Source organism: Talpa europaea (genome assembly GCF_964194135.1).
Source record: "Talpa europaea genome assembly, chromosome: 2".
Taxonomy (NCBI): domain Eukaryota; kingdom Metazoa; phylum Chordata; class Mammalia; order Eulipotyphla; family Talpidae; genus Talpa; species Talpa europaea.
Genome location: NC_140068.1, coordinates 153,879,773 through 153,896,196, shown reverse-complemented (window position 1 = coordinate 153,896,196; position 16,424 = coordinate 153,879,773). Strand labels below are relative to the sequence as shown.

Here is a 16,424-nt window from a genome sequence, read left to right as displayed (position 1 = left end):
CTTGCCATCAGCTACAGTGCCTTGACCTTGACCTCACAGGAGCATGTGGTTACAAAGGAGGCCAAGGTGGGGTGAAGTATGGGGTTGGGAGGAAAGCCCTCCTTGCTCCTCACAGTAGCTGCCACAGAGGCAGCTAAACCTCCCTTACACAAATGGCAGCAGAGAGGATCTCAGGAACACCTCGGCTGTAAGCCCAGCGCCTGCCAACAGTCTTGTTTGGGGCCCCTCAGCTGGGCTGAGTTTCTCCTCTTGCCCATACCATTTACTACACTGCTTGCTCCCTCTCTACCTCACTCTCCTGGAGGCCACAGCTTCTCCTTGCCTCCTCTCCAGGCCCCCAGAAGGCCTAAGACACCTAGGCCCAGTCTGCGCTAACAGTACAGGGACATTCTGCTGCGGCGCATGGCCTCGCTGATCAGGTAAGCCGGACTGAGCTCTGGCTCCTCAGTCATGATGGCAATGTTCTGCCACTCGCCAGTCTGGCTGGACCGTTTGATGGTGTCCACCACGCACAGGGCGTACAGGCAGTCGTCAAAGGTGGCCGCCATGGTGAGCGGCCTCCCGTCCCATGTGCGCCGGTCATCCTGGTCCTGGAAGGCCTGACGCACGGCCTGCATCATCTTGATGGTGCCGCGGAGGTAGGGCGAGGGGATGTCGCTGAAGGCCTTCTCCGGCAGCAGGGAATTGCTGACCGGCGTGGCGTCCTGCAGCAGCAGCTCCTGCTCTGGGGCGCTGTTGCGTTGCCCGTACAGGTCTGTGCCCACCGCCAGCAGGCGCCCAGCCGAGCCCACCACGGTCACATCCTGCTTGAAGTCACCGGGCACGTTGAAGTTGAGGGTGACGGTGCAGCACACCCCGCCCTCCAGGACCATCTGGAAGGTACAGAAGTCGTCGCTGGTGATCTGGCGGATACCCTTGATGTGGTCAGTCTGCTTCACAAAGGTCTTCAGCAGCCCGTGGACCTTGACGGCCTTCTGGCCGGTAAGGAAGGTGAGCAGGTCGATGATGTAGGTGCCCACTGAGTGCAGGCCGCCGCCGCCCATCAGGTCATCGCAGCTCCAGTTGTACTTCTTGCCCAGCAGGCTGCCGCTGTGCACCTGCACCTCGCACACCAGCAGCTCACCCACGTAGCCCTCCTCGATGAGCTGCTTCATGCGCACGAAGGCCGGCAGGAAGCGCAGCACGTTGCCCATGATGCTCATGAGCTTGGGGTAGTAGTGTGCGGCTGACATCATGCGGAAGGCGTCCAGGGGCGTCGCTGTGCGGTCACAAATGACATTCTTGCCTATGCCTGCAGAGTGGGAAGGAAAACAGCAGATTAGGGCACTGGGTGGAGCAAGCGATAGGGGGGTGCTGTGATCCCCAGAACTTAATTCTCCAAACAGGAGCCGGACCTGATCAGATATCCTTACTACAATTTTAAGATACTTTATAACTAACGCCTTTTATTTCTACAAAAAGAATATATATATATAATGCAGTGTTAAAGTCGAATTATACCACTAGCATTGGTTTAAAGATTACAATTAGATTTAATATATTTAAAGTTTGTTTAAGATTTGAAAATGCTAACCAATAACATAAAATGCATCATCTAGTATCAGACATAAGATTCATAAGTTGTAAAATACATGCTTAAAATATTTAAGATATATTAAAGTATACAATATAATGCTACATGTAATTATATTTTCTTTAAGATTCTTACATGTGAAATGTTTTGTTTTTATTTTATCTGTAAAATATAATAGTCATTAAAAATAGCATATGTAGAGAGCTGTATATCTGGACAGAGTCGGAATATATAATAAACTTAAATCATGCCTAAGGCGAGCCTGATTATATATGAGGAAGAGGGCCTCCTTGGTGGCGCAAGGGGTTAAGACGCAACCTATAACGCTATCTGCAGCCACTGCAGCACGAGTTCGATCCCCAGTCAGGAAGCAACCGACAGAGCACAACAGACCTCTCCTGTCTCACCTGCTGCTCCCCTCAGCAGTGTTCTTCAATCTGCCTATTCTTTTCCCCACTTTGTCTCTGGTGAATCCTCTCATCCCCACATCTCTGGTCTATACCCCCATTTTTGTTTGCATAAATAAATAAAATCTTTTAAAATAAAAAAGTATGAGGAAGAATTTCTTAATGACACCCTTCAAAGGTCTAAGCTTTTAGCTGTCTACCCCCATGACCACCATCAAAAGATTATATTTTGAGTGCACTCTAGCCCGTTTATTCTGCATCACGGATTAGAGCTGGTAGTGGTCACAGATGTGTTTGTTTAATGTTTTCCTGATCTTTACGGGAAAAGCAGATATTGCCTGAGTCTGGGGTTGGCACAGCCAATTCCCCCCCCCCACACACACACACACCGCCATCTGCCTCACCATGGGGTTTGATGCCTTTGTCCACCGGAGGTAGACTAATGTGATGACTGTAACTGATGCATGCATCACAGGCTGACCGAGCCCTTTAGGAGACTAAGTGGCTCTGGGTTTGGAGAAAATGAAGAATCAAAGGGAAAAAAGAGTGACATGGAATGAAAACGGGGTTGATTTTGCAGAAGCCAAGAGTCAGGGAGGAAAACCAACTCAGCTGAACCTGGAGAAACAGTCAAGTGGAACTCAAAATAAAAATAAATGACAGAAAAAGCCAGGTTAAAAGACGCAGGGTGAAAAGATTTGGAGAGCTTCTGAGTAAAGGTGCTTGCCGGCCTGCAGCTGGTCTTCGGGGTCCAGTCATAGTCTGTACACCGACCTAATAAAAGGGATCTGGGCATCTCAGTCACTGATGAGTCGACCACACAGGGAAACGTGGTGATGACACACACACTTGTCCTGACTGTGGGTCCTTGAGTCAACAAAATCCATGAATCATGACAGCCTGAGCTAGAGGGTTAACACAGATGGAGGAAAGTGAATACAACTGAGGCTGTTGACTTCCATTTGCACAGCTAGTCCTGGCCCCAAGTAGAAGGCCCGGAGCCTACACCCAGGCCACAGTTCCTTGCTTGCTCCATTTTGGCAGAGCTGGCTGACTTTTCTGATGACCATGAATGAATAGTAGGAAGCTCCTTTTACTGTGAACTCTGTCAGAGGGATGAGGAAACACTAGTTTGTGTTACCTAAAGTGCCTGTACCTGTACTACCCTGTTCTGATGATGTGATTAGGTGGCTTTAGGCTCATTTACCTGGGCTCATACCCACAGGAGCAGGTTTATAGGTAAACAGATCAGGAGGTCACCGCAGGAACAATGACACATGCTGCAGATATCTGCCTCACACCTGTTGGGTTATAGGCTGTGATCTCTCCTGTATCCCACCTCAATGTGCCCCAAACCAGGACCTCTGACTGCATCTTCTCAATCACGCTAATGGTGCATGGAAAAGCTCATCTTATTCTTTTGCATTATAAAAACTCTAAAATAACAAATAAATTGAGAAAAATAATTTGTTCCCGCTCCATGTATCCCAAACAATCAGTGATGAAAATAATAGACTTCCTCTCCAGACAAAGCAATATGAGCATATATAATTCCACCCCATCCTGAAACTCATGCATGGCCCATCTTCCCCCGCCCACCCCCCAAGTTTCTGAGATACAGGACCTCTCCCTGTTGGCTACTTTTGTCTCCCATCCAAGTACTAACCAGGCCCAACCCTGGTTAGCTTCCAAGATCAGAATGGTCATAGACCGATGGGCTATTTTTATATGTGTGGTTCCACACTGTGCTGTAAGTTCCTCAAGACTAAAGACTGGTTGTCTTTATTTCTTAAGTCTCTACTATCTGCCATTGCACCTAGAGATGTAGTGCATGAGTGAACAGTGTTCCCTGGCTCCACTTCTGCACCCTGTCCCACCTCTGCAAACACCCACACTTCACAGATGGGTGTCAGCAACATCTGACCACATAATATTGTCAAAAGTCAAAAAAGACTTCTAGGAATCTATCATAAAGAAATCACCTAAAATTAAACACAACCCAAAGAAATCCTCTAAAATAAAGCACAGCCCAAAGATGATTCTCACTGCATTATTTATAAAGTGAAAAGCTGTGAATAATGCAAATGCCCAGCAAGGAGAGTGGGTAAATAAGCGGTTGCACAGGCGCATAATGGAGTAGTGCACAGCTATTGAAAACTATGCTTATGAAGATGCCTGCTAGGGGCAGCCAAGCTGGTTATGATGTGGTGTTAAGTGAAAAGGGTTCACAAGACACACCATGATTTCAACTCTCCCCTAAGAGAGCAAAGGAGAAAGAAATAACCCAGATGGGACTACCGCTGAATATTTATAGTGGTTAACTCTGATTTTTATCAAATTATGACTGATCTTTTTATTTTCTGAGTTTCTACTTCTACGATCAGATAAAAATATTTACTTAAACCCAAGGAGACAGGAAGGCCTTTGAAGGAGAGTGCTTACATGATGGAAGAAGGCACACCAGAGCCAGCGGTGGCTAGGCAGGCCCTATCTTAGTTTCTGTCCCAGCGAGCTGGTAGAAGCACCGCTGACCCTGAACTCTGAAGGCTTCCAAGGCTCAGGCTATATTGCCAGGACTTTTTGCTCCAAAGCCTCAGGACTGCTTTAAGATTCTGGTAAAAGCTATGGACTGTCCCCAAAAGATGCATTTCAAACATACATACAGATCCCTACCCACAAGCTGCAGACATTTCATTCATAAATTCTAAGATAACCTTTTGAAATCCTTAGACACAATTTAAAAATCAGGTAATGTCTCCAGTTTTCAAAGGAACCCAAAATACAGAGCTAGCGTGGACCTCGCGGGTGTGTAAAAGCCAAGTGAGTTTTCCTTCCCTTCTGAACCATCTTGTCTCCTATGCGGGGAGAGGGGTTGTTTGCCAAGCCCATTTTAAAACCCACCAGTTTCTCTTTTCCAGCTTTTCCCACCTAAAGTCTGCCCTACCAAGATGCTAAGAACCAGAAATCCCAAGGTTCTTTAATAGTTTAACATGAAGGCTTAGTTTAAAGGAATACAATTTTATTTTGTTTATTTTTAATTTCAGCTTTATTAAGGTAAAATTCACATAAAATTATATTTGAAGTGTTCACCTCGATTTGACATACATATGTGTTGTGAAAGGATTCCTCCCACCTAGTTAATTAACATATCACCCCCACATATTTTTTTGGTGTATGAAGGAACATTTGGTGTATGTAGGAACATTCTACTCCCTAGCAAATTTCAATTATACAATACAGTGTTATCAACTGTAATTACCATGTTTTACTTTAGAGTCCCAGGACCTTGTTCATCTTAGAGCAGAAACTTTGTACCTAAAGGAAAACAATTTTAATTACAGACATTAGGTGCATGCGAGTGTGTATATGTATGTCAGTATATATAGGGTGTTTAGTTATATGTGTAGGTGTGTGTATGTTGGTGTGTGTGGGTATGTATGCATAGGTGTTGGGGCGGGGGTAGATGCATTAGGTGGCACAGTACAGTCTCTTCATCCCTAAAATCACTTGCAATAGAAAGGAATCTTGCACTGTCTGGGCCTAGGGCTGACATACCTGACAACCCTGGGTGTGGCATATGCTACTGAATGTATGCTGGGATCTCTCCTGAAAAGCTGACAGGTGTCTGCCTTCCAAATGGCCTCTATCAGCCTGGGGTTTGGGTCTGGGTCTCCAGAAATACCAGAGGCAATTAACTTTACTGAAAGGCCAGGAGGCCACTCTACCACTCTGCATCCAAGCATTTTTCCAAGCACCACACAAAACACACTCCCTTTAGGTTTGGGGTCCATATGCGCTGTGGCAAGAATACATGTGGAGTCCTCCTTTGAAGGCAATAGATCTAAAACATTAGGACTTTATACAGTTTTAGAGAAAATCATGCTACAGATACTCAAGCAAAGGACTTAAAACAAAGGAACCCAATTCCACATCAAATAAGTGGCTAAAGGAGAAAAGTACTTTGCCAAGCCTCAAAACAGTGGTTGGAGAGTCAGCAGAGGCCCCTGGTGCTCACAATGATCTAAAGGAATGGAGGGAGCTCTCTGGGCACAGGGCTATGGAGGGTGGCGGCACACCACTGCCCCCCTGGACTGCGGGCCACTCCACCACCACCACTTCACGCTCAGTTCCTCCACTGAGGGTTCTGTGTCCAGAAGTGGACAAAGTGGAATCCCACTCCATTTGCCAGTGCTGTGCAGTGGCTGGAGGTAGCTGAGGAGTCCCTATTCAACAGCCCCCAGCATTCTAGGAAAATCTTCACAACCCACCCCAGTAGACCATTTGCCCTTTGAGCTGGAGCCAACTTAATTTTTTTAAGCTCAGAACCCCTTGCCACCAAATAAAGCAAGAGTTTCATGTCTATAAAATGATGGGGCTTCTTGCCTATGTCACGGGGCTGAAGTAGGGGAGGAAATAAGATGGATGAGAAACTTCTGGAGGGTGAAAGTGTACAGTGCAAGGCAGTGCGCCTGCTCGTTGTCAAACACTTAGATAATTTCAGAAGGAGCTTAGTTCCCTCCTGAGAGCCCTCCTGGCAAATAGACTTCCTTCAAAGCCTGCTGAGTGTGTTCTCAGTAACTGAGCCAAAATATCCACTGTCCTCATGAAGTCTTGGTGCTATAGGAAAAGAGTTTCCTTGCAAAAGATCCTAAAGCCAAACAGCTTCTTTCTTTTTTTTTTTTTTTTTAAAGCCAAACAGCTGCTTCTCTCACACCCACAAGCTCAGTGTCTCCGAGCTGCGGCTGAGCACCTGCTCTAGCTCGTTCCAGAGACCAGGGCTTTCGTGGGGGCTGGTATTCCATTCAAATGGACCACCACAGGGCCAGGGCAAGGGACTTCCCATGGACACCTCTAGGGAAAGGCATATGCTCAGCGCCATCCCCCAGGGTCCTCTTCCTGCCCTTGAGTGTGTCATTTATCCTGGGTGCCTCTGGAGTAGAACTGGCCAACAAGAGACAAGAGCCACCCAGAGACAAGAGCCATTCACTAGCATAATCAGCCTAGAACTTCAAAGCCTCCCTCCCAGTCAGCACATCACACACCCCTTTATCTAATCAAATTACAATTACACACCCCTTTATCTAATCAAAGGGAGAAATCTGTGAGGTCTGTTTGGCTTTCCCACCAGGTCTTCCTGATTATTCCACTTGTGTTGACAGCCCCTTATCTTCTGAAAGCCAGCGCAGACACTGGTCTGGCAGCCTGGACTGCAGCTGCCCATGTAGACTGGTAGGCCCCCCCAACAAGTCCAATCAGGTATGGCTTCTTATGTTTTTCCTCCCAATCACAGAGGGCAGAGAGTTTTCTTTATATTTTTTTCAAGCAGGGAACTCATAATCTTCATTCATGTGCCATTCCTTCAATATTTCATTGCTAAGCTATGGGAGAGACCCGAAAATAATTAAGAAAGATGAACAGGAGCTCACAGTCTACTAGAGAAGACCAACCAGGAAATGAGTGATTACAGGATCTAATAGATTATGGGATCTATTAGAGGTAGGAGCAATGAGAGCACAAAGGAGGGACTGCCCAAATGATTTGGACATGGTAGAAAGCATTGCTGGGAGGTGATAATTGAGTAGGGTTCTGAAGCATGTGTAAGAGTTTACCTAATCATTCAGAATCTTTGGCTCCCATGTAGATAATGGTCAAGGGTGTTCACTCTGAGGCCTGAGAAACTGCTAAAATCAAAATGTTAACAAAAAGTGTGTGTGTATATCTTGATGTTTGATGTTCTGTTCTGAGGAAGAGGCTGAATAGAGATCTATGAATATATCAAATAGAACTGGAGTTTAGTATGAAGAACAAACAAAAACAGGTCAACTTGTAACAGGGTGGTCCCCAGGAAAGGGGGAGGTTCCCTGCCCCACCCAAGGGAGGGTGGAGCTGAGCAGGAAGAGGAGAAGCTGCAGAAGAGACTGAGGAAGGAAGGAGCAGGATGGAGCCAGGAGACCTGCAGGAGGCACATGGAGCCTAGAGACACGTGAGGAAACTGCGCTTGTCTTTGGGTCATGGACTGGGTGACACAGATGTGGGTGAGACCCGTGGAGAGGTGACAATGACAGCTTTTATCTTGATGTTGATTTTGCTCTTTTCCTTCTGGGCTTGTCTGGTTGTTTCTGACTCTTTTCTGTGGGTCCCCACTGGAAGGTGCTTTAGACTGTGACAGGCTTTGGGGCCTTGCTCTGGGCCAATCCCATTTGGATTGACTTTTACCCACGAGGGGACGGGTAACTTTGGGTGCTTCACTTAGAAACTAGACTCTTTGCCTTACCTGTATTGTTTCCTAGTTTTATTCAAGTTCCTTCCCATTAAAGTCTCCTATGTTTTGTGTTGATGCGGCAGATGGCAGAACCCATGTAGAATAGGCAGGTTTGTGGGGTTTGGGCTGCCCCTCTCCCTGTCCTGTAACAAACTCTCTGATTTCAATAGAAATAAGTATCTGAACAGAAAAGATTGCTTATAATACCTCCCTCCTAAATCTTGGTCGATTTCCCTCACTGACTGCAACACTCCATTTGGTTCAGTTCTGCCTGTTTCTTTCTTGATTTTCCCTTTGACAGCAATTCCTTCCAGCCTCTCTAAAACACACACACACACACACACACGCACACACTCATGGGTGACATTTATCTAAAGTGCCCCTCTGCCGAAATTAAATCCCTCATCTTCCATCCCTTGAGAGTTACTGACAGACAACCCCTCAAACCAAACCACTAGTCTGAGCTCTTCACAACAATAATGGCTTAATTAAAAAGAGCAGCAACGTCCATTTATTGAGCACTTGCTCTGTGCCGGCAGAGGCTGAGTGTTCCAGGTACATTTCCCTTTGTTAGTCCATACACCTCATGAGGCAGGTACCAGTACTGTCCCCATCTTACATGTGGAACCTTTTCCCTATGAGAGGGAAAGCCGTTTTTCCACAGTTCTATGGCTCAGTGAGTAACACAACTGGGATTTGAACCCAGATTGTGCTCCAGAGCAAGTCTGGTCTTCTACATTTACTGCCTTCTGGTCATCTCTGTCTTAACACTGGCAAGTTACTTTTGCAGCCCATTTCTAAGATAACATCACCTCCCTGAAACTTGCTTCCATATTTGCAGGTGGTATCTGTCTCCGCACATGTGTGCAATGCCCCTAACTCTGGCACCACTGAGGAGAATCATGCAACTGACTGTGAGTACCAGAAACCAGCAGGTGGGGGTGCAGATGCCTAATGCTCGTCTAGGTGACTGCCAAAAGTCCCAGAGCAACTGGATTAAGTTCCCATGCTAATTTCAAACTTGAGATAGATGGACCAGGGTGGCCCATATTCCACTACTTTTATCAAGGGCCCGGATGCCATCAGTGAGCTCTACAAGAGAGAACAAGCAGAGAGGCAGTCAGCATGGCTAATGTTGGCAGAATTTGATATCAGCCTGAATTAGATATACAAGGGCTGTCCAGTGGCCAACCTGCCCTAAAAGGTCAGCCCGCATCCCAACCCACCTTCCATGGACTTGCACCCCACCTTCCCCAACTACTCAAGTTGTTGTCTGAATCCTCCCCTTTGCACGGGAGTCCCTAGCCATAGTGAAGTTGGCCCAGACTATTTCCCAGGTACAATCTAATCACTGCGCCTGTGACATGCGCAGCAGACTGTTTCTGCAACATTGCTTTTCCTATTTCCTTACTGGGTGAGCCCTGTACATCTCTAGCACCATGGCTCATTATGTGCTGAGAACAAGGAAATCATGCCAAGAAGCCACTAGTTAGTTCCTACCAGCCTGGGCACTCCCCAGGAGTGATCAGCAGAGCTTGCTACTTCCAGCCCAGGGCAGAGATTTGGAAACAGGTAGGTATGTGGGAGCCAAGACCTTCCAGGCTGGTGGCAAGCTTCCCTGCTGCCCGAGGCTGCCCTTCCCTGCCTGCAGCTGGAATGCATGGACCTGAGTGTGAGGGGCAGGAGGTGCTGAGACTGTGGAAGAACAGGAGCTGGGGGTTGGATGCAGGAATGCAGTGGTCAAGGACTTAGGAAAACAGCCAGGACCGCGAACCTCACCCTTGAGTCCTGTCCATCGGTCCCAAATAGCCAGATGACAGACACTGTGGCTCGGTGGGCATTATCCTGGGGGAGGGCCCTTATCACATTCCACCACCGGACAGACAGAAGTCAGAGGATACTGCGTGGACCCAGGGGACATAGCTAGTCCCATAAGCTGTACTCTCCACATAGGAGCAGTCACCTTCTGGAGTGAGGGAGGGGAGAGGCTAGTGGCAGGCAGGTGGGCCTGAGGCAGACTTTCCCTGCCTAGCGCTGGCACACATGGACCTGAGTGTGAGGAGCAGGAAGGTGCTGAGACTTTGGGAGGATAGAACCTTGGGGCTGGGTGCAGGCCCGGGGAACGCCGAACAACTGGCCAGCAGCCTCTAAACGAGACTGAGCTAACTGAAAATGCAAGTGATTAGATTCAGTGAGATTAATGGATCAAATTGCCAAACAGCCTAGCAGGAGGGGAGCCCATAATGGGGATCAGGCTGGCTTGCAAAGAAATCAAGAAATCTGCACTTTCTCTTCCTAAGTATTGTAACAGGGTGGTCCCCAGGAAAGGGGGAGGTTCCCTGCCCCACCCAAGGGAGGGTGGAGCTGAGCAGGAAGAGGAGAAGCTGAAGAAGAGACTGAGGAAGGAAGCAGGATGGAGCCAGGAGACCTGGAGGAGGCATATGGAGCCTAGAGACACGTGAAAAACTGCGCTTGTCTTTTGGTCTTGTCTTTTGGTCGTGGACTGGGTGACACAGATGTGGGTGAGACCCATGGGGAGGTGACAATGGCAGCTTTTATCTTGATGTTGATTTTGCTCTTTTCCTTCTGGGCTTGTCTGATTGTTTCTGACTCTTTTCTGTGGGTCCCCACTGGAAGATGCTTTAGACTCATGGCAGGCTTTGGGGCCTTGCTCTGGGCCAATCCCATTTGGATGGACTTTTACCCACGAGGGGACGGGTAACTTTGGGTGCTTCACTTAAAAACTAGACTCTTTGCCTTACCTGTATTGTTTCCTAGTTTTATTAAAGTTCCTTCCCATTAAAGTCTCATGTGTTTTGTGTTGATGCGGCGGATGGCAGAACCCATTTAGAATAGGCAGGTTTGCGGGGTTTGGGCTGCCCCTCTCCCTGTCCTATAACAGTATAATGTGAATTCTCATCACACATCCAAAAGGGTGGGAGCCTCATGTTATCTCCCACATAGTCATTGACAAAACCTCAGTACCTAATTGTCAATTGCAGTTCAACACTTTGGAGAGGAAACACCAGCCTCACTGTGTGATAATATGAAGGCAATAGACTTTAAATTAGGCAGCTGCTCCAAAAAAATGTAGAAAATTCATTCAGGAGGGGTTATGCCTTAGTGAAGGAATTGTGCATATATATATGTATATATATCTACACATATATATGGGCATATATGTGTATATATACATATATACATATGGCGAGGGCCATGCTACTCATGTTGTCTGACAAAGGTCTAGGCATGGGGCAGATTCCTGAAAAGTGAGAAATCTCATTAGCTGACTCCTGCTAGATTCTTCTCATTTGTTTATGGCTAGTTTCTACCCTATATGGCAAATTGTTTAAATATGCATTTAAAAGTAAAACTGCAAATGCTTTTTGATCAATGACTGAATAGCCAATTTAATGGCAAATGGCAGTGCGTGATACAAATATTACATTTTTTATAAAATTAGTAGTTCTCTGCCAAAAGACAGCAATTCAACACTTGGCCTTACATTAGCAGGTGAAAAACTTCAGGGAACAAAAAGGCTGTAAACATCCCTCAGCCCCAAGTCTTTGATACGGATTTGGGGTCTCTTGAGGCAAGGGCTAAATGGAGAAGGAAATTCTTTTGCCTTGAAGGTAGAGATAGCAGCTGGGTGGCAGACACAGCCATGCTCCAAGTGTAAGAAAATTCCTGATAAGCCAGGAGGCTCCATAGTTGGCTACTGCTAAATTCTTCCTGTTTGTTTAGGGCTGACTCCCCTGGAGGTGACAATTGGTGTGGTAGCTGTTAGAGTGTGCATTCAAGAATAAGTCAACAACAATTCTGTGACTGGTTGAGCTAATGGCAGCACAAATAGCGCACTTGGAAATAGTCAATGTTACAACTGTTAGGGGGAAAAGGCTGTCCTAAAGCTAATTCCACACAGGCTTTGTAGACTCCACCCCCACCCCAGGCCAAAGCCAAAGACACTGGGAACTCCACATCCCATCCCCACCAAAGGGAAGGTGGCTGGGACCTGAGGGTGGGGTTCAGCAGCCAGGTTGGTATAAAGCCAGACACGTGGGCTTTGGAGGGGTCCCCCATTTTGGCTCCCCGCCAGCTCGCAGCGTCCTGCCAGGCTCGGAGAGTGCCTTTGGGTTTCCAGGTCCTGGCCTTTGGGTTTCCAGGTCGGCGGATCGGGTAGGACGCATTAAAGACTTTATCTCCCTATTTTCTCCCTGGGTTGTACATTTTCCTTATTTCCTTTTCCCGTGTAAATAGACCTTTTATTAACTTTTTGTGTGTGCCTGCAGTGGAGTATTCATAAGTCCCTTTTAAGCGCGCGGGTGAGGACCCACAGCCAGGCAACCCGTTCCATATCGGGGCTGCCCTATAACAATCCCTCAGATTCGTCCATGCCGTCTCATCCTTACAGGAACCCCTGACACGACAGTTAGCCGGAGCTGGCTTCCGGCATACATACGTACATGCGTACAAACAGCAGATGATGTCTGGTTTTCTTTAAATCAGGCTATGTCACATAGTCTAAGTTTTTGGCCTCTCTTTAAAAAATGGAAAGACCCAGAAACGTTGGGCTTCTTCCCCAGAGGCCCCAGCATGACAACAATCAGCTGGAGCTGAATAGGGTCTTCCACAGTTCAGTGGTGTGTGCACAACCAGTGCTGCCACAGTCCCCACCATTCCTTATTGTCTGTACTAGTTATCTCTTGCTATCCAGCACACGGCCACAAACTTAGCAGCATAACACAACACCCGTTTTTGTCTTTCAGTTCTCTAGATCAGAACTCTAGGTGGGCTCAGGTGGGTCCCTGCTAAGGGACCACACTGGAGAAGAACATGCTTCCAGACTCATGGGTGGTTGGCTAATATATGACTAAATCAGAGCGATATCAGGGTGAAGGCCACCTGTTTTGCAACCATCCCAGGACAGGTAGGTTCATCTTCAGTTCTCACAGATGAAAAGATAATTTTGGAGCTTTCAGTAGATTTTTACAGACCTTTACTGCTCAATTAGGGGACAGACCAGCTTTCTCAGTATTTCGTTTTTTTTTTTTTATAATGACCAAATTTATAATTTATTCCCTGTATTTTTTTTATAATAAATTTTATTGTTATATTCCCCATACAATTGCAGCCCCCCCATTCTGACCCCAATCCCTCCCCTCCCGCCCCCGCCCCCCTAAAAGTGTCTCTGGTTCATAGTTTTTTGTTGATTTTGATTTTCACTTTCTTATAGTTATTCATTTTCCTGGTCCCTTATTTAAGTTTTCTAGATTCCTGCTATGAGTGAGACCATCCGGTATTTTTCTTTTTCTTTTTGGCTTATTTCGCTGAGCATGATCCCTTCCAGCGCCATCCATGTTGCTGCAAATTGCATGTGTTTATCTTTTTTGAATGCTGAGTAATATTCCATGGTGTATATGTACCACCTCTTCTTGATCCAGTCATCTATTTTTGGGCATTTGGGTTGTTTCCAAAGCTTAGCTATTGTAAACAGTGCTGCTATAAACATAGGGGTGCAGGTGTTCTTTGGAATTGATGTTTCTGTGTTCTGTGTCCTAGGTTTCTGTGTTCTAGGTAAATACCTAGGAGTGGAATTGCTGGATCATATGGAAGCTCTATGTTTAGTAGGTCCAGAAATCTCCACACAGCTCTCCACAGTGGTTGGACCAGTTTGCACTCCCACCAACAGTGCAGAAGAGTTCCTTTTTCTCCACACCCTCGCCAGCATTTGTTGTTGCTAGTTTTTTTAATATGTGCCATTCTCACTGGTGTAAGATGGTATCTCATGGTAGTTTTGATTTGCATTTCCCTGATGGCAAGTGATGTTGAACATTTTTTCATATGCCTGTTGGCCATTTGCATTTCCTCTTCAGAGAAGTTTCTTTTTAGCTCTTCTGCCCATTTTTTGACTGGATTATTTTCTTTGTTGTTGTTGAGTCTCATCAGCTCTTTGCAGATTTTTGTGATCAGTCCTTTATCATTAGTGTTGGGTGCAAAAATGTTCTCCCAGTTGGTGGGGTTTCTCTTTGTTTTTGTTATTGTCTCTTTTGCTGTGCAGAAGCTCTTTAATTTGATGTAGTCCCAGCTGTTTATCTTTGCCTTCACTATCACTGCTTTGGGTGATGTGTCTGTAAAGATGTCTTTGATGTGCAAATCACGTAGTGTTTCGCCTATATTTCCTTCTATATATTTTATGGTTTCAGGTCTTATGTCTAGTTCTTTAATCCATTTTGAGTTGATTTTTGTGTATGGTGTGAGGTAGTGGTCAAGCTTCATTCTTTTGCATGTAGCGACCCAGTTTTCCCAGCACCATTTATTGAACAAACTTTCTTTGCTCCAATGCATAGTCTTTGCTCCTTTGTCAAAGATTAGTTGACCATAAATCTGTGGGTTTATTTCTGGATTTTCTATTCGATTCCATTGGTCTGTATGTCTGTTCTTGTTCCAATACCATGCAGTTTTGATGATTATGGCTTTGTAGTAGAGTTCGAAGTCTGGGAGTGTAATGCCTCCATTCCCTTCTTTTTTTTTCAGGAGAGCTTTGGCTATTCGGGGTTTTTTGTGATTCCATATGAATTTCATCAATAATTGTTCTATTTCTTTGAAGAATGACATTGAAATTTTGATTGGAATAGCATTGAATCTGTATATTGCTTTTGGAAGGATGGCCATTTTAATAATGTTTATTCTTCCAATCCACGAGCAGGGGATGTCTCTCCATTTCTTTGTGTCTTCTTCTATTTCTTTTAACAGTGTTTTATAGTTTTCTTTGTATAGGTCCTTTACCTCTTTTGTTAGATTTATTCCCAAATATTTGATTTTTTTTGTTTCAATAACAAAAGGGATGGTTTTTTTGATTTCTTCTTCTTCAGATTTATTGTTTGTGTATAGGAAGGCTACTGACTTTTGCGTGTTGATTTTGTATCCTGCCACTTTACTGAACTGATTGATGAGTTGAATTAGCTTTTCTGTGGAGTTTTTGGGGTTCTCTATGTATAATATCATATTGTCTGCAAATAGTGATAGTTTGACTTCTTCTTTTCCTATTTGGATTCCTTGGATGTCTTTCTCTTGTCTTATTGCCCTGGCTAGGACTTCCAGTATTATATTGAAAAGCAGTGGTGAGAGTGGACATCCTTGTCTTGTTCCAGATCTTAATGTAATTGCTTTCAGCTTTTCACCATTGTTTCTCAGTATTTCTCTGGCTGCCTCCTCCCTCTGTCATGTAGTCCTGCTGCTTCAGAGTGACACGCCCTTACTGCCCCGCCCCTCGGCACAGGTGTACCCATTTACATCGGCGCATGCCCAGTGTTCTCTGGGCCCAGATGTCGATAATTACAGGTGTGTGTGCAAGACAGCAGGTGCCGGTCACAGATGCTGAAGGTGGAAAAGCAGAAAAAAGCCTGTAACTTCATTTACCCTCCACCATCTTAGAAGTCCCATGATCCACTCATTTCCTTTTGAGTTCTAGAAAGCCCTACCAGGAGAAAGAGTCTCAAGTATTCTACTCCAAAGACATGGGTTGACATTCCTTTCAACCTCCCTGTTTTTGGGTCCTTTTTGTAGTTTTTACTCCATCAAAAAGACTCAGTAAGGTTCTCTAGACTTTAAAAAAAGCTATTATTAATCTCCTTGTTACCAGGGAGACTGACTGTGTCCCCAATTCAGGGCTCCCTGTGGGCAGTGGTAATAGGAACAGGGCCTGGAAGGCCTGCAGCTTCTACCTCTGGGGACTGAAATGAGCACAAGGAAGGGAGGAGAATCTGAAATTGATATGCAGCGGATGCCAGGGACTTCCCATCAGCTCAGGTAAGCATCACACAGACACCATTATCGCCATATGTCCAGGATAAAGAACTGAGCTGAGAGAGATGAAGATTGTTCAAGGTCATCAATACTCAACAGGTCCCAGGCACAAATACAGTCTGTGATGCCAAAGCCCTGTGCTTTTCATTTTCCATCTAGGAAATTGCTACAAGTAGCAGGTGGGAGCAGAATTGAAAGAGCCTGGGAGCTGCCAAATAGGTTAATAAAAGATGCTCCCAACCTTGGGTCCACAGGAGGCCAGCAGAGAGTTGGGCATTGAATCCGGAAGGCAATACAGGGAAGGTGTAAGATAAAGGAAGATGGTCAGGTTTTCATGTTGCTGTCACCTGTGGCCTTGATTGTGCTAATGCAGGAG

At 45.8% G+C, this 16,424-nt stretch overlaps 1 protein-coding gene across 1 annotated transcript in view; it reads right to left on the bottom strand.

Moving 5' to 3' along the window:
• Positions 1-371: 371 nt before the first annotated feature.
• The window catches only part of GFOD1 (Gfo/Idh/MocA-like oxidoreductase domain containing 1), a gene marked incomplete at both ends in the record, with an annotated part of 108,532 nt that continues 92,479 nt past the window's right edge, over positions 372-16,424 (bottom strand). The window contains one exon of the mRNA XM_084228007.1: positions 372-1,291. Within this exon, the coding sequence (XP_084084133.1) occupies positions 372-1,291 (920 nt within the window). The remainder of the gene's footprint in view (positions 1,292-16,424) is intronic.